Consider the following 22,021-nt stretch of genomic DNA (forward strand, 5'->3'; position numbering starts at 1 on the left):
GTGAAAGAATCAATGCTAAAATACTTATCTGGCAATGAACCAGTCAGAGGATCGAGTAAAACACTCAATATCCACAATCGAGAGACCTCTATTATTAACAATGAGAGGAGATTTGTTACACACTGCCTACCTTGTTCAACGCATTGAGGAACACAGTGTGAGCCCCCTCCAACACACACTGGTTTTTAAGGACCTTCAGGGTGACATCCACGGTGTCGGGGTCACCGATTGAGGTCCCGTGCTCGGTCAATCTCCTGTCTAAAGCAAACACACATACAGATCAGCCACACTACCGAATGGATGGTCGGTATTATGATGTTACATTTTCAAATCAGATTTTGTCAGCCTGGAAACAATTTTCACTTAATGGGGTGAACAGAGCTGCATAATACAGCACATTAAGTTGCCCTGCTGTAGTGCCGAGTGGTTTTTAACCCAATAGAGGAGACGCTGTGGAAACTTCAAGCCTGTATTGAGTGCATGAGACCATAATGAAAAACAAACAGACAAAACTCAAGCCCTGTGTCCTCAATAACACTCCGCACACTGTAGAACACATTCATCTAACTTATTGTGGTTTCCTCATCAGACAAGTGTGATCCCAAAGATCAATTTAATATAAGAAAGGCAGAGGGAGAGAATACTGTATTTAATGTACATCCCAAAGCATGACCACCTACCCAAGGACGGGTCTGCTGACACTTACCCGGGTTAATTAACACCATGCTGGCTCGCAGTGCCTCCAGCTGAATGGAAAGCACGCAGTGATGGGTTTTCATGGCGCTTAATATCTCACCCATCGCCGTGGTCCCCACATCAAGATCTGGCATCCTGGAATCAGAAAGGGATGCCTGGCTCAGTGGACAGACAATACACTCACAAGTGGACACACTCACAAAACTGCTGTGAAAGGTTTACAGACGCAGGTATGCGTTTAGTGCCATGAATGTTAAAAAGATGTGGTGTCTCATAAGAGAGCACGTGGGAAAAATAATACAGGTTTCTACCAATCTGGGATTTACTGAACACTACTGTACAGACCAGTATGCCCAAGGAGGATAACATTTGTCCCCATAGTATTAAAAGACCTTTACAGTCCATTTAAATGCATTTAAAAACAGGGATCAGCAAAGATTTGGGAGAAAAAAGTACTCTCTCTGTAATAACAGTGGCAAAAGACAAAAATAAAAGGTCCAAGGTTATCACTGAAACATTAGATTTCGATTTTAGGGGATGTTTTTCTGATTCGGTTGCTCTGTGTTCTGGGTCAGCTGATCAGGGACCTATGGAGTTGCCATGGAAACTGCAACAATAGCTTGCAAGGACCAACTGATGAACCTGAGCAGCAGCTCGCAATACTGAAGACACCGAATCAAAACAAATGCTCTAAAAATATATACCTTATTTCAACACATCATTCTTACACGGTCAGTTCTAGTCAATAAGGATAATTTTTTTGAACCCTCACAAGATTTACCTCCGACACGGAAAACATACAAAAACATTAACATTTCGCCAGGGTGTAGAAATATGATTAATCACAAATACACTTGTTTAAGCAGTACTATTCTGCAGCGAGTTCAGCCACAATCACAGGGCTGCGCTCTTAAATTAATTTAAATTAGTAGATTGCTGAAATATGAGATTGACTCACGTAAACTTGGATGAGACACAAAGCTTAATTGCTTGTTAAGGAGTACGTTTAACAAAAAACAGTTTACTAGAAATATTTCTGGCTTTGAATATATGTATAATACCAAATTCATGTTCTTATTTCCTTTCATACAATCACGGACAGGACATTTACCCACTAACTTCACCAAAACAACCAAAAAATGCTTATCAAGTAATGCACCAGGGATTTCACAAAGTGTTTTTGTTATCAAGTGTGAATAACAATACCGTTTTCTATATTTTATTTATTGCAAAGGGTCACCGAATATCCTTCCATGACTATATGTTGTTGGGGTTTTTTATCGTTCAGTTAATAAATATTTCACATGAAGCATTCAATCAATGTACCTTCCCTGGAACAGTTTGTAAAGCAGTTTACAGGCACTTTCAGCCACATCGGGAGAGACCGAGTGTTTCTTCATCATCTGCAGGATATTAATGTGTATCCCATTCAACATTAACAGCGATCTCACTTTACCTGCGGAACAGAATGCAAACTGTCATCAAACAAATATGTGGCGATTAAAGGTCGCTTGTCGCCCTGCGTTTATCATATCACCTATAACCACAAGTGATAAAATCTGCAACAACTATTACATTCAGATAATCAAAGACTAATAATCATCACATTGTTATTGTCCTAATAAGGGTTTTCCCTTTTGTTTTTTGTCCATTTGCATCAACTGACCTCTTCACTTCCCAACATTTCATTGGAACTATAAGTCACAGATTCCTTAATGATATATCGTCCACAGAACCACATCCTTTCTTTTATGTAATAAATGTTTCCTATCCAGCAACGTCTCACATTAAAAAGCAATACATTGATTCTGTAACGCTAGCGACAAAACAAAGCCTGACTGTACACAGAACAAAAGTGGATGAAGGAGAGAGGAGACTGCTAACGTACCTTTGCGATCTACCAATGTTGCCAACATGTTGGCAGTGGCTTGGAACACCCCCAGAGAGGAAGAATGCAAAAGCATCGCAGCCATGACCTGTCTGTGCACTGGGTATCTGGAAACAAGCATGGAAGAGTAGCATTGTTTAAGTGCTGGGACTGGTTGAGCTAAGAACTGATCATCCTCTACCAGTGTCAATGCAGAGCAGACCCAAATCAAAACCCAGGTTGCAGGTCATTTTACACAATAACTGAATTGCACCATCGAAATAGACGTGCCATGCCAGCAAACCGTTGTGTCATTTACACCAGTAGAGTCCAGCCGTTGGGTAAGGTGACAGAACTTTTCAGGTAACTACAGGACTGTTAGCATTTGGCTTGATTTTGACATTGGGGACAAGAGATGTTTTTGTTTTAAACATCATAAAGGCCTTCTATCAAAATGGTTTAGCCTTGAGGCAGAGATATGTTTTGCTCCTGATGATACTGTGCAGGGCCTGTTCTGGAAATGAAATTCAGAAGACAGAATTTGCCATTACCTCCCTTCTTCTTCACCGAACATTTCATGAAGTTGGCTGTCATATACGAGGAGGTTATTCAGTGCCCAGCAGGCTGCTTCCTGGTTAAAAAAAAAAAAAAAAAAAAGACAATAAAATAATAGTAATATTCAAATAATATTTTTCATAGCAAGCCAACATTCACACAATGGTTCTAAACTCACCTGGACCTCGGCGCTGCGTCTGTGTAGCTCTAAAGCTCGGCAGCACGTGTCTATCCAGCGAACATCATCCTCCTCTGTCCACTCATCCAGATCCCTGTTCAAAACTATGGTTTCCGCTGCATTGACAGGATATTGGGGAAGCATTAGAAATTGGCGGGTGATTCCAGAGGTTGTGACTGACTTGTAATGCCTTAACGTAGAGACTTTAGACATTCTGTACTTATCCACTTTAATTGGGGCCATAATTTGTTCTTGCTCATTATTAATGAAGCAGTAGAGTAAAGTGTGCACAATACACATTTATGAAAATCAATCCACCTTAAATGTGAAAATGTCCACCTTAGCTTCAATTTCAGAGACGATGCTGTGTGGAAATACCAAGTATGTTTTCACGTATCCATACATTTTAAATACTACTTTAGGTTTGTCAAAGTTGTGCCAAACAACTATAACCCTCAGACAACAATCTGAACAAAAGCTGATGATTTTAGAAATAAGATCAGCAGAAAAATATACAAAATGCGTTAACCAAACAACTGAAATATCTCAACCCTTCACTGAGAAAATATACCCTGGATGTGGAGAACAGAAGGAAATCAATTTGAAGGAAACATCTGGATTTGATGGTGATCTTTCCGAGATCAAAATGTTGACCTTCAGGTGTTACTTAGTGTTAAATAAAGACGTGTGGCGAGCACAAGAAAGCATGTGAAAATTATTGAACAAACTGATGCTACCGAATTGATTCTTTGCTTTAAAGAAACAGCGTGTGAATGCTAAGTATTGCATGCTTCTCAGCAATGCTATCAATAATGCACTTCAATCTCATTAGCCCTCCACAAGTCACTATAACCTACATGTCTAACTGCTTCTTCATCCTGAGTAAATAAGTGGTGGTTAAGACACTACTCTTGAAAGCATAACACACTGTATGAACTGTATGATTTTGAGCTTGATTGTAAACCAGGAGCAGTAGAAAGCTCAACTCACTGAGGATGGCCAAGACGGAGAGTGCCGAAGTTTGCAGGCTGGTGTTTTCGGGATACATCACTGCAGCTTTCACGATGACTTTAGGCACTCCATTTAATACAAGAATGGTGTAATAACTCTCTTGTGGGGGGGGAGAGAAGTACACAAGTTAATTATAACACTCACAAAAACAAAAACTGATGACTCACACTCACAGTTTGTTTAAAATCAGTTAAATTCCACCTAATTAATCCAAAGGCATGTTTGACTGCTTAGATACATCAAGTGTTGCTGCAAAGTACTATACACACACCTTATTTTTTGTAATCCTTCATAATAAATTGAAATATGTACTTGGAATTCCACACACTCATATACACTCACCTAAAGGATTATTAGGAACACCATACTAATACTGTGTTTGACCCCCTTTCGCCTTCAGAACTGCCTTAATTCTATGTGGCATTGATTCAACAAGGTGCTGAAAGCATTCTTTAGAAATGTTGGCCCATATTGATAGGATAGCATCTTGCAGTTGATGGAGATTTGTGGGATGCACATCCAGGGCACGAAGCTCCCGTTCCACCACATCCCAAAGATGCTCTATTGGGTTGAGATCTGGTGACTGTGGGGGCCAGTTTAGTACAGTGAACTCATTGTCATGTTCAAGAAACCAATTTGAAATGATTCGACCTTTGTGACATGGTGCATTATCCTGCTGGAAGTAGCCATCAGAGGATGGGTACATGGTGGTCATAAAGGGATGGACATGGTCAGAAACAATGCTCAGGTAGGCCGTGGCATTTAAACGATGCCCAATTGGCACTAAGGGGCCTAAAGTGTGCCAAGAAAACATCCCCCACACCATTACACCACCACCACCAGCCTGCACAGTGGTAACAAGGCATGATGGATCCATGTTCTCATTCTGTTTACGCCAAATTCTGACTCTACCATCTTAATGTCTCAACAGAAATCAAGACTCATCAGACCAGGCAACATTTTTCCAGTCTTCAACTGTCCAATTTTGGTGAGCTTGTGCAAATTGTAGCCTCTTTTTCCTATTTGTAGTGGAGATGAGTGGTACCCGGTGGGGTCTTCTGCTGTTGTAGCCCATCCGCCTCAAGGTTGTACGTGTTGTGGCTTCACAAATGCTTTGCTGCATACCTCAGTTGTAACGAGTGGTTATTTCAGCCAAAGTTGCTCTTCTATCAGCTTGAATCAGTCGGCCCATTCTCCTCTGACCTCTAGCATCAACAAGGCATTTTCGCCCACAGGACTGCCGCATACTGGATGTTTTTCCCTTTTCACACCATTCTTTGTAAACCCTAGAAATGGTTGTGCGTGAAAATCCCAGTAACTGAGCAGATTGTGAAATACTCAGACCGGCCCGTCTGGCACCAACAACCATGCCATGCTCAAAATTGCTTAAATCACCTTTCTTTCCCATTCAGACATTCAGTTTGGAGTTCAGGAGATTGTCTTGACCAGGACCACACCCCTAAATGCATTGAAGCAACTGCCATGTGATTAGTTGATTAGATAATTGCATTAATGAGAAATTGAACAGGTGTTCCTAATAATCCTTTAGGTGAGTGTATATATATATATATATATATATATATATATATATATATACACACACACACATTATGTTCATGGCTAATTACTGTAATGTACAATGTAATGTATCTATACCTTTTAGGTGCAACAAAGTAAATAAAAGACTACAGAGGGCAAAGCAATCTGTCAATCTGAGCGTGTGACTTGTGCCATACCCGATGTAAATTTCTGAAACAGGCAGCAGCCGACTTCTTGCAGTTTTTCATTATTCGGAAAGGACTGCATCGCTCGCATTATCAGTTCATAACATCTTTCATTTCCTGACATGAGAACCTCGACATTGCTGGCTGAAATACAGGCACAAATTACTGCATTAAATACCTCTAAACGATTCAAATTTACAGGTTTTCCATCCATGCAGAACATGGACCAGTTGACATCTTTACAGGTATTGCTAAATCATGAATACATTCATCTTGTTATTGGTCAAGATAAATGTCTTTCAGAGAAAAGCATATAGATTTCTTAGATTGTGGGTAAATCTTGTACTGTATAATAGAAAATAAAAGCAACGTGTACTTTGATAATGACTGAAATAAACGTGTCTGTATGAGACCACACGAGAAGAGAAAAAAAAAAAAGAAAAACTATAAAAGGAAATTTACCAAGATCTTTCACCCACTAAGAGTCTTTACCTTTCCAGAACCCAGTGCTAACTAAATACATGAAACCAGAAGCGGACTTAATCAATTTATTTAATCAGGTTGTATGACAATGACTTACCCGGGGCAGCCAAAGGCAGCAGGGCCCTCAGTGCTTGCAGAACAGTGTGCTGGTTGTCTTGAAACTGCCTTGCTGCCCTCAGAATTGCCTTGTGATCATTGCCTTCCACAAATTCAATTAAGTGCACATCTGGAACTGAGATTAATACATCATTTAACATCTTTATGATCAAATGTTCACATGCAACAGACTTTGCCTTCGAAATAAATGAAAGTTGCACTGTAATGAAAACAGATTTATGCATCAGGGATATGATATCCAGTGGCAATGAAATTGATTTGGCTACACAATGTTTCCTGATGTGAAACTATTATTATTATCATTATCATCTATACTTTCCTTTTCAGCGACTATGCATTCTAGTTATGTGATAATTTCACCTGACCTTCAATTATGAACCATGAACCTAACATCTTAAAAACTTGTTCATTGTCATCATACCTTTTTCAAGAAGCAGTTGCAAAGATTTACACCCGTATATCTGGATTTCTTCATCTGAAGCAAAGTCTGACATTGCATCAACAATCAAACAGAAAACATCATTTTTTTCATCCAAGATCATCAACAAAATTGCATCTGCAAAAAGAAAAAAACGAGTATCCTGCAGTTACACATTTAGAAATATCTTATTCCATATGCAAGGAATGCAAAAACATCTAAAATGCATTATGTGAGCAATAAAGGAAATTGGTAATCTGACATTTCTTCCAAAAGAGGAAGTTGATGAAAGCATTTGCCAGAAAACAGATATTTCTCAATAAATAAACAATAGCAGTGGGATTCATTAACTAGGATGTATAACCATCCATCTAAATACAATAGAACATCCTGCTAAGTTCTACAAAAAAATATAAATACATAAAGCATAAATCAAACCTGACTCTAGAAGATACGATAAAGCCCTGAGTCCAACCATCATCACCTTGTCATCTTTATTATCGTCTCCATTGTGTAAAGACAGCATTTTCAGAATCTGCCTAAAAAAGTAAGTTGTGAGGTTTTACTCAAATATTTGTATAGACTATCAGAAGATACTCCCACAAAAGTCTCAGTTAACATTAAACATAAAATAAAGAAGAAAATTATGTTGGCTTCTGAAACAAACATGCAAAGCCATTGTTGGCTCTGAATAATGGTTACTAAGTGACATTTATGGACTCCTTGTAACTGCTGCATGCATGCAATGGAAACTAATGTCCATCTGAATGAATCAAACAGTAAGAGGTTTGAAGGTTTGATGCACAGATGATAACATGGATTTATTTAACATGCCAGGCCTGGAAGGGCCCAAACATGAGAGCTCTCCAGCAGAGACTCATTGAACAATAGAAGTATACAGCTTTTATACATTGCAAGACATGTGGGTCTGTGGGCAGGGACAGTCACAGATTTCCCAAAGTGTTGTATTGAGATCAGGTTTCTGAATGTCTGTTGTGGTCTTCATGTGGAGGAGGGTCATCATGGAAGCAGGTGTTTTCCTGTTGCGGCATACAAACTGCCCAATCTCACATTTCTAACAATGAACAATGAGGTAATCAATCACTATAATGTAGCATCTTCAGCCTTGAGAGAAGAACAGGTAACCCCAAACAAACACTAAGCAAACTGGTATCTGTGGGCTATTTATCTGTTTGGGTGGTGTTCCTCTTATCATAATGAACAGAAGTCAAAATGGAAAGTAGAATGTCCAGAGGATATGCCCTAAACAACTGCCTGTTGCTAGCTTGATAAATCTACTTAGCTCAGTCTGCATATTATTAGTTCTAATATAAAACATAATACAGTTTATATAAAACATTAATAACTGTTCTACAAGGTTGTTCTTCCCTAAATGGCTTCTTCCACTACAGTTAAGCATCCAGTTTTGTAAAAGTTATATAGGCATGCTTCACATTACATATAACAGAGCATGCATTATATAAACATTTGGTCATTAAAATAACCATCTCTGCACAAAACCACCCTCTGTCCGGTTATGTGAAAAATGACAACTATATGTTCACAGAGGGCACTTGCATACTCACTGGTGTATTCCCAGTGCAATCCAGTCATTTTCAACATGTGGAGAAACTAACATCTCCAGAGTCGCAGGACACAATTCCAGCAGTCTGCAAAGTAAGGACCATCCCACCTGCAAGGCACATATGGTCAGTTCACTGTTAATAGTTGCTGTTTAAGTGTCTGTTTGCTTAGCTGGCTAAGGCTTCTAATCTGATAATAACAGCAGCACGACTACTGCTACTAATAATAACGACAATGTTGACCTGCTGTAGAGCACTGCATCCAAGGTAGACATCCAAGACCACCATTAATGACAGATGGACGTCTTTGCCTTCAAACAATTCTGCGGCTGTGAAAGAGAGAAATTCATGCATTAACTTTCTACACATTGAGTGTTTAAAATTGGACAGGTCCAAGCCTCAGGAATCGGCTATTTATAAACAGGGATTATTCTTTGGGTCGTTTCTGCAAAACCAGTTGCGGCGGGTGGGGTTTCTTTCTAAATCTGTCATTGTCTTTCAGAACTTAATACCAACAATACAAACAAGCACACACGTTGATGTTTCCTTATTTTATTGTCGGTTATATGTGTTGTAGTAGGCTAGCATCAGGGTTAAGAGCCCGCCCATACACGCATGCATAACCCAGTATATATGCGTTTCTTATATTTACCGTAATTATCCGCGTTTGCCAGGGAGAGAAGATCCTCCAGGATTTGCACGACGGTGTCCAGCTGTTTGCCAGTCTCTACATGTTTTAATCTCACAATTAATTTGTTTAGCCTTTTCTCCAGTTCTTCCTTATCAGCCATGCCCCATCAATGATTTCAGCAAACTCAAAGAAAATAGGTTTAAAACTATACTAACGACAAAACATCGAGCAACAAAGCAATGCTACAAATGTAATACACAAGCAATCACTGTGCTGGCATGAAGCGGCATTGCGCGGAGCTCTGAAATCCCCTCGCACAGTGTCGGACAAACTTAACTTCTGTATGTTCATCGCAGGCAAATGGAGAAATAATGTAACACCTGGACGTATTCCGTTTTGTGTCATTAATTGGAGGAAGTTCTCTTGCAAAAGGCACTTTCGGTTTCAGGGACTTTCCTTCTCCGGACATGTAAGTTTATAGCGCTATTGTTACCTATATTGATATTGTTACATTTAAAGAAGCGGCGAAATCAATCCACTGCGTCCCGTGGTGGGGTGATCACATGACTGCGCAGGTTAATTAGTCCGTTTTTTTCAATTGCTCAAGTAGCTGCTGCTCCTCTGATCACTTTCATATTGTCACTTCCTTCATAATACACAGCCTAATTTAAACTTTTTTCAAATAACATCTGATTAAACCTGAAGCAAACACTACACTGCTCCTGTACTCCGATTGTGTTGTTATTAGCTTTTGTTAGTTTATTTATTTTGTTGTTTTATTTTGAAATATGACACCTTTCCATACATGTGTGGCGGCGTAAGGAGGACGAATTGCTTTACGGCAGTCTCTGTATCTGTATCTATCTGTCTATCTGTCTGGAATGTCAATGCAGGAGTTCCAGAAAGCGTTGCGAATTAGCAACAACGTTTATGACGTCATTAATCAAGAAACGTATTGAATCGATAAAATAATTCTGAAGAGGATGTGTCAGTTCTGTACGACACCAAAAAAGTGTGCGTTGCGCATCTGATTGCAAATGATCTGTAAAATGTCTTTACCGCACATTTGCAGATCTTTTTTCATGTCCTTCTATTCTAATTTAAATCGGCATGCATGCGGAAAATAGAATTACAACTTTATCTTAATAGATATTAATAGCAAATATTTTCAAACGCGTCCCCATGTGAGAACGGTAAAGTTTGTGATAATGTAGATGTCTAGATACACCCTGCGTAATAAATCACTAGCTGAAAAATCATGTGACCCTCTGTGATTTTATTGTACTATTGATTTTTTGCCACGGCATTCAAATAGAAGAGATAATGAAATGCATAAGACTAACTTTGTGGCGTGGTGGCTTGATCTTCAAAACTTGGATTAACTCTGGAAACTATGTGATCTGCAGTTTGACATGTAATTATATCTGACATAATTAGATCTGCCAGCAAATATGGCTCTTGAGAATATGACAATACTGCATGTGATGAACGTGTGGTGCAATTACAATACACACTATTGTGTAACAAGAAAAAGAGCAAGCGGAGAAAAGCACTGGGGTGTTGTAACCAATTCCGGATCCCCTTGTAATAATGTATCCTCTACTAAATGTCAACACAGGCAATTATGCGTGTAGTACAATGTGCCTGAATTGCCTGCAGGGGGCGCTTTGAACGCACATATGAAGGTCAATGCTCTTCAACAGCAGCTGCTCAATGTTGGGATCAAAACCTTTCTCAAAAACTGGGATCAAAAAAGTTTTCCTAGAAAACTAAACTTTTAGTCTACACAATCTGATCAATGGCCGCAACAGAAACGTCTAAAAAAATGCGATAACCATATGTATATTGAAATACAAGTATGTATTTAAATATATTACATAGTATTATTGGAATTACATGCACTTGTCCTATTTGCAATAGGGGATCATTGCACTTGATTTAATGCCGGTCATAACTGCATATATATCCGAATTAAGAATGGCCAGTTGTTACCCAGCTAACAATAACCTGTCGCTGCCTTGTTATAAGAAAACACCACAAATGCACAATTCACGTTTACATGGCTGTGCATGTTTCACACGCAGCTCCACAGGGCTGTCTGGTGATGGACAGAAGCCTGTGCTTCAGCTCGCCCGGCACAGAAACTTATCTGTCAATTGTTTTAATGCACAAATGCAATGCTTAGGTTATTTATTCAAACGGAAACATACGAGACGATCCGGACATCACCGAAACATGCCGCCCATGTTGCACTCTCGCTGTGGTTACTGAGAGCCGCGTCTGCTCACCACATGCAGCTACAGGTCGCGTTCTTGCGGCGCACATCCCCGCAGATCTGCACAATCCCGGCCAGCCCATTGGTGGATCCGTGCAGACCCGTGCAGACCTGCGGCGTCTGCGCTGCAGGAAGGCGGCCACACACTCCCCGTGACGCAGACGGCTGCCTCCCACTTCGGTCCTCCCTCGGCTGTGTCTGCATGCCCCTCCAGCGCGGTACTCACTCGTCTGGATCCGGGCGGGACAGAAGCGTGCACGCCTTGTGTTTCTGCCCAACTTTCAGAGGAAATCCCCCCAGCCCAGTGCCCCGCACACCCGGCATGCGTCAGAGCGCGTCTGCGGACCATGCACCTCGCTTGATCGCCGGCTGAGCCCCGCACAGCACAGCCCCGCACTCTCCTGAGCTCCTGTTTTGTTTTGTTGTTGTTGCCTCCCTATGTCCCGCAAATCCAGCGACAATGAGTATAACCTTCGGAGCCTGAGCAACCTGATGGGGGAGAGGAGGAAGAAAGTGGCCGATGACGGGGAGCGGAGTCTCATCAAGGCGCCCTCCAGCTCCAGCATCAGCAGCCAGGGCGCCGCCGCCGCCTCCACCGGGGACCTGGAGCGGGCGGCGCGCAAGCAGTTCCAGCAGGATGTGACCCCCGGCTTCGTGTACGTCCTGGCGGGCTTCTCCGCGCTGGGGGGCTTCCTCTTCGGCTATGACACCGGGGTGGTGTCGGGGGCCATGCTCCTGCTCAAGAGGGAGATGAACCTGAGCGCCCTGTGGCAGGAGCTGCTGGTGTCCAGCACCATCGGCGCGGCGGCGCTGTCAGCCCTGGCCGGCGGGGTGCTGAACGGGCTGTTCGGGCGCAGAGTGTGCATCTTGTTGGCTAGTTTTATCTTCTCCGCCGGGGGGATTGTGCTGAGCTTGTCGCCCACCAAGGAGATCCTTCTTGTTGGGCGAGTTGTGGTGGGTTGTGGACTAGGTAAGTTTTTAATGCATTTTATGAACTTAGCTGATAATGGACACGTTTGCATGCTGACATATACAAGCAGCTGTCAAAAAGTGCGTGAGAGGTCACAGCACACGCCTTCTGTCATGTTTTTTTATTGCCAATTTCAGGACCCACATGAGAAGCCTTTTTATCACTGTTGTCATATTGTGACGTCAGATACAGGGTGACACATCAGTGTGAGGACCGACACTAGCAGACAACACTCTACTACTACTACAGCTACTACTACTACTACAGCTACTACTACTACTTCATTAAAAGAATAAGAACCAACCATAGTTGCAAGTTGAACATTCAGACCATTATCACTGTGTTGCGCATGTTTTTACATGTATGTATATAACACATACCAATGCATAGCTCTGGGTTATGTCCAGCAGCATAAGCAATGTGAGAAATGAGAGTTAAAGTAAGTGCACTAGCCTCCAGTGTCACAACAAAGGCCGGCTCTTCTCACAGTGATTTTCGTGATGATGTTGTCCTCTCCGTAACCGGTCTGTCCTGTTTGCGGTTGCATTTTGCTTGAAGAAAATTACAAACCACACTTTGCCCTGCACATCTGATGACGTTGTCCATGCCAGCCCGTAGGTCTCAGTGTCATCTAAGCTCCCAGGATGGATTGTATGAACCCGAGTGGATTATACTGCTTGATTTTAAGCAGGTTTTTAAATATTAATTGGCAACTGTCATAGGGAAATACATCAAATCCTTCCATTTGTTCTGTGTATAATTCTTTCTTGTTCTTATCTGTCACATCTAATTGTGTGGCAGTGTTATGATACAATTGATCAAGAGCAACTGGGAAATTCTTGTTGTTGTCATCATTTAGCATGTGAAGACAATTTTATCAGATGCACAGACACAGTGTACTACATGTGCACAAATCAATAACCTACAGATTACAGTGATTGACATTATAGTGAAAGTGAAGATGAGAAGATTGTTCTAGTGTTTAGTGCAGCCACTTGATACCAAAGATGTTTTGTGTTTTAATCTTGCTGACAAATCACCAACCTGTTTTGCAGCCTCCTTAGTATACTTGTTCCTGATGCTGACAATAGATGTAATTTTGGTAAGAATCTGGGCATAACGTGTTTGATACCGAAACTGTGCAAGGAAATTCAGTTCATTTTTCATGTTTTGATCTGTATAAATCCATGTCATTGTGCTTTCATTGTGCGGTGACAATACAGCATTTATTTGTGCTTTTGTTCTTAGACAGAAGATAACCCTGCTTACTTTAAGAGAGATTTGATTGATGAAATGGAATCCACATTATGAAGGATTACTGTATCTGGATTTGTTTTATATCCCTGTGGTTCAACTTTAAGAATATGAGGTACATATTTGCCCAAAGAATATTGTTTATTTGTGTAATATAGCCCGCTGGCTCAGTTCTTATTTAACACTTGATTAATCTCTTTTGTGCTAATAATAATACTAACGTTTGTAGCTGGAATATAAGTCACAACCGGCCCTGGTCAGAACCCTAATCTTCTCTACTGCAAACAGAATAATTTGTATATGAAAGAAATGTCATCAGGAATGAGTATTATAACCTCTCTGTTAGGTGTTTGTTGATCTGAAGTTCCATCTTTCAAAACATGTATACATCAGTATTATTTCTCCATAGCAAACTGTCTAATTGAATTCATAAGAATCTTTCATATGGTTTCCATTTCTGTAGAAGCATGAGGCCTATACAATGAAAAACAATTGAAATTCATCTCAAAGGGCTCATGAACATTAGTTTTGCCCATCCTCAGATAACTCTGACCAAGGAGTTAGACAAGGGTGACTTTTTCATATTAAAGAGTTAAATACATTATGAATTATGAATCATAAAGTGAGTGGCACAACAATAATTCCAAACCAAGTGCTTATTATTAATTTGCAAAATTCAGTTAATACATAAAACTGTCTGAGCCCATACATCCTTAAACAGGTCAGTAGATAAGATCAAGGATAGCATATTTCTTAAGTAAATATTAGTAGTCTCTGGCTGTGTGCCATCCAGTACCAGAAGCCTACGTTCAGAAAAATATAACCAAGAGAAATTCTGTCTCTGATAGTGTTGCCCAGGGGTGTATGTCCTCTGTTCAATTGTGCTCAGCTGTGTCTGTTGTCAGTTTTAACAACTAACTCAACATTTTTATTAGTATGGGCCTAGTTTGTCCTCAGACCCTGAATTCGCAATATTGAATATTGTCAAGTGTTGATCCTCTGGAGAGGTTAGTGCCGGTTGAACAGTGACTGGGGTTTTCAAGTTGGGTATAAGAGTAGAAATATAATTAGAACAAAATAAACTTGAATAAGAGGATCATTCATTTTGCATTTTATAGTTCTGTAGTTCCAAATGAGTGTAACTAATGTAGTTGCTTTAAACACATGCACTTGTTTATGAAGACCCGGTTGGGAAGAATTGAACTCATAACAACATCAAGAAGAAATAGTTTCCCAAGAGAATATTAAAATATTTTACAAGATGAAAATATAGTTTGACTTTTCATAATGAGCCACGTTGCTGTAAGAATAACTACAGATTTAATATAAGATATAGGCTATTACTTTCATTGGTCCTGGTATTAGAGTGCAAGATTGAACATACTCTCTTATTGATTTTGTATCATACATAAATCAGGATTGTTCACTGATTTCAATGTTTTAAAAATTATAATGCTAGATTCAGTTACGGAGAATGGATTGCTGTCTCTATGCATGCAACAGTTTGATTACTTGGAGGCCAATGAAGGAACATATAGTCTGTATATATAATGAAAACATTTAACAAAATCTTTACATTCATATGGCTTCCAGAAACTAAAATACTAACACTAATTAGAAATGTAATTAATATATTTTAGAGTTAAATATATACAGCAATAAACATAAATGACACAATGTCCTCCTGGGATAAATGCTGTTTAAATGTTTATATTCTTGTTGAATGGGTGATGTTTATACAGTTTGAATACTGGAGATATGCTGTACCTGACTGTGTTAATCATTAGCTAAATATCTTAAGAGTACTGTGGTGGAAATTTCTGGACAAGGTCTGTGCATTGCAGCAGTATATTTAAAATACATTTTCTATTTCCTTAAATTCCTTCTTACACTGATTGTTATTTTTGGGATGGTGACAATTAATTAAGTGTACTTTTTCGGCTTTAGTCGCTACCTGAGTTGCTACCTGTACATGTTCAGAATCTTTGCTTTTAAAAAACTACTATCAATACCATACCAGGTTGATTCCTAGTCCTATAATGTACAGAAGAAAGTAGGTCCCCTCAAGAGCCCATACTCAAGTCTAATAACCACCAGGCAGCTCTGATCACTCTGAATTGCAATAAAAGCCTCTTCCTCTGAACCTGCTCTTGTGCATCTTTGATTTTCCTCTTGGAAGACTAAATGAAATCACAAACATGTTTAGAGAGTCTGAGAGGCTTATTCATGAAGACTACAGGCTGACGACTCCAGTGATCAGCCCCCTAATTATTAATACGTGTTATCAATCGTGCTGCTTTTTCTTCCCAGCGTGTTGACAGTGAGTTCCTATTAGCGTCTATTAATTTAATGCCTTGCCCTCGGAGCTTAATTTTTCTTTTTGGGGGGAAAGATTGGAAAGTCAAGCTAGACTGCTTCTGGGTTCATGCTCTCCTCCATAAATAGCAAATCCATGTATGTGTTTCAGGTCCTATTTGTTTTGTTCATTTAGTATTATTGATTGGACTATAAGCAACAGTCCAAGCCCCATACAGAGTATCATTCTTTCTGCCAGCTATTGTCATCCAGCACTGAATAGAAAGACAAGTACAGTAAGTACAGACAAGGCTGGGCAGATTAAGCAATTTCGAATAACAATTACTTTTTAATTTGTTACTAACATCTGGTTGTGTGGTGGCATTGGGGCCCTAGTTGCCATAGCTGCAGTGCTCTGTGTGAAAGGAAAATAAAATTGGACAACACGTATTGACTAGAAAAATACATTTTAATGTTCTAAAGACCTGCTTAGACAAAGAGGAAGCCCAGTAAACTCAGAAACCATGTAAGTCTGCATTTTCTGAAAACAAATAAGAATAAGAATGCATGACAAAAATTGTGTTCCTGCTTTTGCTTTTGTTTTCTTGGTGGTTTACCCTTGCACAATGGCAATCTGTGTACAATCGGAACGCCCCTCTCATGCACACACCACAATATATAAAGCACACAACACTTTTTTTTAAAAGCACTTTCATTACACTACATACAGTAGGCTATATAAATATATAAGTTTTTAGTAGGCTAATACGTGGTGTTTTATTAAACTTCCTTGGGCAACAAGGAAGAAGAAACGATATATTATATATCACATGCTGTCCTTGCCGATGGAGTTACTGTGCTTTGAGGTACAGTGTCATTCGATGTTGGCGCGTGCTTTGAAGCTCAGAGAGTCGTGTGATTTGCACAGTTTGAGAAGGAATGGCTAGGGGGCAGGGCGGAGGCAGTGGGCAAACACACACATATAGATGTTGCTCGAGGACGCCACAAACAAGGCAGGAGAGAATCCAGTTGCTGCAGATATATTATGCCTAAAGGAGTGATTAAACTGTAAAAATATAATGAACATTTTAACATATCTAGGACTGAACGTGGAGACAGATACATGCATGAATGGAGAATCAAATGTGTTGCTCGGCAAGGGTCAGGGATTTTAATTTTTTTAAGAAGGCTTTTATATGTTGTAATCATAATAATAGTAAGCCGCATTTCTACCTTTTTTTCCTTTCCTTTGGGTTTGTTTTACAAATGATGGCATACCGGACAAACATAGCACTTATCATAATTTCAGTTGATTTACTATGTGAGTAATACATAGCCTACTAATTAATATTACTTTCACATCTTTTTGATTCCAGCTCAAGGTAACATTTCTGTTCTAGTTGCCTATTACTGGAAGGTATGTGGATTCCCTTTATAACTTCAAGAGACCTAACTTTCATACCATACCTGCCTTATTTTTTTACTTTTTAATTTCGGCTCAGTATTCCCCAGAGGTCAGAAGTTGGTTTAATTGTATCATCATAGAGAATTACTTTTTCACAATATTCCATGTGTTCTACGCTGTAATTTGGAAGTCAGTGAGTATAGTTTTAGTAACTGCAGTTATCTTTAACTCTTAATGGCTTTCTCCCCCATGTTTGCATTATATGTGGAGATGCTGTTTACATAGAAATGGATTGATTTGCCACAATAAAGATCCTGACACTTAATCGAAATCTCTTTAATTGGGCGACAGCTGGGACTGGAGGACTTTTGGGGGGCTTGTTTCAGTAGTGCTTTCTGACATTCCTGTATTTATAGTAATTAGCATTGGTTAGGTTTCAAAACTCTAGCATGTTTGTTTCGTAATAAGGTTAGCATAGGGATTAGGTTGTCTGAATATATTGCTGGCTTGAAAGTCCTCTGTGATATCCTTGAAAATGTTCAACATCATGGTAAGAATATCACGATTTATTAGTTTTTTTGGAACATATGACATTTATTTGATATGTTGGCCCAAAGATCGATATTAGCTGTTATTCCTGTTTTTGTCGCGAGGGGAAAGAGTCAACAAGACCAAGATAAAGGTGATTTTCAATGTACATCCTCCTCCACCGTGTCGTGTGATCTTGGATGACTCTTGACTGCCTCTTTATACCCTCTTAACCAGCACAACTTTGAGCACATGCTCTGTTAATTATTAAGAAGTTTTTGTTTCATTCACTCATGCAGGAAATGGGGCAGTGTTTTGTTTTTGAGACCGGGCTTAGATTACAAGGAGCCACAGCTGGAAGTCTGTTATCTGTTGAACCGAGGAGTTGGATTACAAAGCAAATAGGAACAGATAAGAGTTAAATTTGCACTCTGAAATATGGGCCTATTTTAAGATATCACTATTGTGTTTACTTGCGTCACTGTTTGAGATTCTAAATGTATTGTACCCCTAGGCCAGGATTTATATTTCATTTCAAGAATAAGAAAACTATAATAGCCCGAACAAAGCCAAACAATGGAGCTCACATTCAGTCCGCTCTGGGTTTATTTCGGGAACTGCAGAGATTGTTAGAGATCTTACAGGTGTGAGCCACATTCAGGACAATCCTTTAGATACTGTACATCCCTTTATATCAACCGCAACCTCAATGCCTTTGTTCTCCAATTATATCATTAAAGATTCTGCTCAAGAGGAAATTGTGCCTAATCAGCCACCTCGACAGAGAAGCTTCGTCAAAGAAACAGACATTGGATAATTCCTGCAATCTTTGTAGAATTAACATTTTCAACATGGAAGTGGTAAACATTTCCAGTGGTATTGATCAAGAATAGACTGAGGGATGCTGTGGTTTATCAGCTTGGCCATACAGGGCATGTTTTCACTGCCTTTCTCCAGGTTTCTTCCACCGTAGCTCGGTGATAAGTCAGCCGCACCTCAGACAGCAAGACACATGTTCGAGACAAGCTGCTGTGAGCATCTGTAGAAGACAAATGCTGCACGTCAGATGCAGACACTTGCTTAAGTCACACTTCACTGGCTTTGCTACCAGTTGACGAATGTTAAAAAATAAATAAATAAAACATATCCAACCCTGTACATTTTGGTGTCACAGATGAGAAAGAGACAGCTGCGCAAGGGAGGCGCAGCTAAGAGCTGAGCTGATAGATGTGGTTGGAGATCGCTTCACGAGACCAGAAATGCAGACAGAAGTTTGACCCAACTGGACTAGTAAAGACATACAGACATACAAAGACTTATGAGGGGAAGGGCTGAACAACTTAAAAATAAGGAGAAAAGCATCTATCTGCACACTTCCAAACAAAATATTTGTATGCAACTTGATCTACATGTACAGGAGATCTTCATCAGAAAAACGGTGGCTCAGCAAATGTTTTTATCTCCAAGTGCAGGGATTCCCAAACCGGTCCTGGGGTATCCCATCCCTGCTGTTTTATGTTCCAGCTGAGCTCTTAATTACCTGATTTAGCCATATATGGCATTATTAGTGCAGTTAAGTATTCAATTTGAGCAATTAGGAGCTCAGTTGGAGCAAAAAACAACAGAGAAGGGGGTCCTCCAGGACAGGATTGGAAACTGCTGTACCTAGTGGAATAGGAGTTTTTTTGTGAGGTAGTTGTTTGGAGATGGGGAGTGTGATCAAAGGGTGACCAAAGTTGAAAAAGTGAGTGAGAGAGAGAGATGTTGCGAAGGGCAGTGAAGAACAGATTTTACAGAAGATGCAGACTCACAGGTGTTGTTGAATTGTTTTCACAACAGGTTTTGAAAGATGAGCTAGCTGCACCTTGTACATTGTGATGAACTGAGTAAGCAGGCAGGGCAGATTTGTGTGGTTTTACTTACTGTACTGCAGTATGAAAAGTTAATTAACGTAAGACTGTGAAGGAGAAGAAAAGCACAGCATATATCCCAGGAAATATGATCCAAAGAGCTATGAAAGCCCAGCATGACACCAGCTCTCACTGCAACTTCCACCTGAAGTCAGCTTTTTCTTCTGTTTCTCACAACATGACACATTACCAGTGCCCTGGGATTTAAATATGCTTTGTTGCTTAGCAGTAGGAGCTACTTCAGGGTTAACAAAGAGCAGTAGTCAAACCTATGAGCTCACCAGACGACTTCAGTGAAATTGTACTGAGAAAGAACGAGAGACAAGGGTGTGTCTTACTGGCATTTTGCCTCAGTTACACCCATGAATGAATTAGATGTATGCCATAGTCAAGAAACCTTTGAGGCATCAGAGGCAGAGAGCTCCAGCACATGAGAAGCAATCCCTGTGGAGGACCCGGCTGGATGTGGCCCTCGTGTGGGAAGTCACTGTGTCTCTCGGGGGCCACTTCCTGTCAGGCCTGTTACACTGCCCTCACTGGACTGCCCCAATGTGATGATGTGTGAAAAACATCACTGTGAGACTACAAAGTGCTGCTGACTTTCTTACCTTATGTATTTGGTATCTGAGTAGTACCTGTAACATCCCTTCATCTGAGAGACCTAAAGTCATTCACAGACTGTCTATATCTCATTCTCTCTCTCTCTGTCTGTGGTGTGTGTCTTAATTACACATTAAGACATAGGCCTCTGTATGTAGGTGGTTGTGTGTGTGTACTTAATCTGATGTTTTCCTTTTTTTCCCTCTCTCCTTTGTTCTTTGTTTCTTAATATCTCTGTAAGCTTGCCATTTTAAAGCAGCCGGTTCTGTAATTTTCTTGACACTGAAGCAAAGTACCACCGCTTCAGCTTTGCAAAGGTTACGTTCTTATTTTTGTCTCCTATTAAGACTCCTAAAATTGCAGCTACTGGGGAAGTAATAGCGCCCGACAGTTTCAAGGTTGCTGTCATAAAAGGAATTTAACAGCCAGTGCACGGCATGGTACGAACAGAACAGACTAAAAGGTAAAAATGTGATTTAAACCTATATAAGGCTGGCATTCTGTTTTTCGCCGGTTTCCATTGTGACTGCAGTTTCTTGAACATCTTTGCGTCTCACATCCTGAATTGTAGCTGTGTGGAGAGTAATGCACGTGACCTTTATTGGGTTCCCATACAAACTGATCAATAAAGTGCTGGCTGAGAGTATCTATTGCCTTGTTCGTATGTAAACAGCTAAACAGGAAACCTTGCGTATTCTGAGATGGTTACATTGGTGGCTTAATATTCATATTTATTCCCCCCCCAGTGCCACATATGGTATGCATACTCAACATTGGTGCTGGTGTGAACGCATCTCTGGAAGAGCCAGGGCCGAGCAGTGAACTGAATTTCAGAAGTGTGGAGTCTGAACTTTATCTGTCACCAAACTTTGCATGCAGACAGTGCTGCGTTCTCCCAGATGCTTACAGTGTAAACTCATGTAAACCTGTCTCTACCTCACATGTTTTACTCTGTATAACCATATTAATAATAGCAGGATGTGCACATACATGCTCCCAACTAAGAAATCATGCATAACAACAACAACAAAAATAATGCATAACTGCAGTTAGTATTTAAACAAAGCTGAGAATCTGCCTCTATTCTTTTTGTTTATATCTACAGTAACATAGTAATGAGATTATTTTACACCTTTACATGAATAAAAGAGTGTTTATGTTTGGAAACATGGCAGGGTAAATGTGTCGTTCTATAAAATATTGTACTTTTTTTATCTGTGATCGACTGCAAATGCTGAGAAATTGTTATTCTTAACACATTAACACCTAACTTCTCACTGACAGCACTTGGGCGAGACCCCGTGAAGTACCATCCCTTTTTTTCGGATGCAGTAGAGGTTTCGGTAGTAAACCTCAGTAGTAAAATACAATAACCCTTTTTGGATTGTTACAGAAAAACAAAATCTGCAAACAATTCCACACACACAATTTTGACGTTTGCAAAGTGCCGTTAGAGATCTTTGTTACCTCTGCAGAAGGAACACTTTTCCAGTTAAAAAGCAGTAAAAACGTTTCCCTTGT

At 40.0% G+C, this 22,021-nt stretch overlaps 2 protein-coding genes across 4 annotated transcripts in view; one reads left to right on the top strand and one right to left on the bottom strand.

The window, feature by feature from the left end:
* Positions 1 to 9,423, bottom strand: part of lrrk2 (leucine-rich repeat kinase 2) — a 32,201-nt gene extending 22,778 nt beyond the window's left edge. Inside the window, exons 1-14 of the mRNA XM_066687197.1 lie at positions 9,285 to 9,423; positions 8,876 to 8,961; positions 8,636 to 8,742; positions 7,488 to 7,588; positions 7,053 to 7,187; positions 6,612 to 6,746; positions 6,044 to 6,175; positions 4,287 to 4,406; positions 3,297 to 3,412; positions 3,115 to 3,194; positions 2,585 to 2,691; positions 2,023 to 2,152; positions 707 to 831; positions 131 to 258 (exon numbers count right to left, since the gene is read on the bottom strand). Coding sequence (XP_066543294.1) covers positions 131 to 258; positions 707 to 831; positions 2,023 to 2,152; positions 2,585 to 2,691; positions 3,115 to 3,194; positions 3,297 to 3,412; positions 4,287 to 4,406; positions 6,044 to 6,175; positions 6,612 to 6,746; positions 7,053 to 7,187; positions 7,488 to 7,588; positions 8,636 to 8,742; positions 8,876 to 8,961; positions 9,285 to 9,423 — 1,641 coding nt within the window. The remainder of the gene's footprint in view (positions 1 to 130; positions 259 to 706; positions 832 to 2,022; positions 2,153 to 2,584; positions 2,692 to 3,114; positions 3,195 to 3,296; positions 3,413 to 4,286; positions 4,407 to 6,043; positions 6,176 to 6,611; positions 6,747 to 7,052; positions 7,188 to 7,487; positions 7,589 to 8,635; positions 8,743 to 8,875; positions 8,962 to 9,284) is intronic.
* A 193-nt stretch (positions 9,424 to 9,616) lies between these two features.
* LOC136711148 (proton myo-inositol cotransporter) overlaps positions 9,617 to 22,021 on the top strand; it is a 77,048-nt gene continuing 64,643 nt past the window's right edge. For 2 of the 3 annotated variants that reach the window (XM_066687198.1, XM_066687200.1), the window contains exon 1: positions 11,745 to 12,508. In XM_066687198.1, coding sequence (XP_066543295.1) covers positions 11,977 to 12,508 — 532 coding nt within the window. In that variant the 5' untranslated portion in view covers positions 11,745 to 11,976. Of the gene's footprint in view, positions 9,733 to 11,744; positions 12,509 to 22,021 lie in introns of those variants that run through there. The other variant, XM_066687199.1, reaches the window with a different exon arrangement.

The sequence above is a fragment of the Amia ocellicauda genome, chromosome 15 (genome assembly GCF_036373705.1).
Source record: "Amia ocellicauda isolate fAmiCal2 chromosome 15, fAmiCal2.hap1, whole genome shotgun sequence".
NCBI lineage: Eukaryota > Metazoa > Chordata > Actinopteri > Amiiformes > Amiidae > Amia > Amia ocellicauda.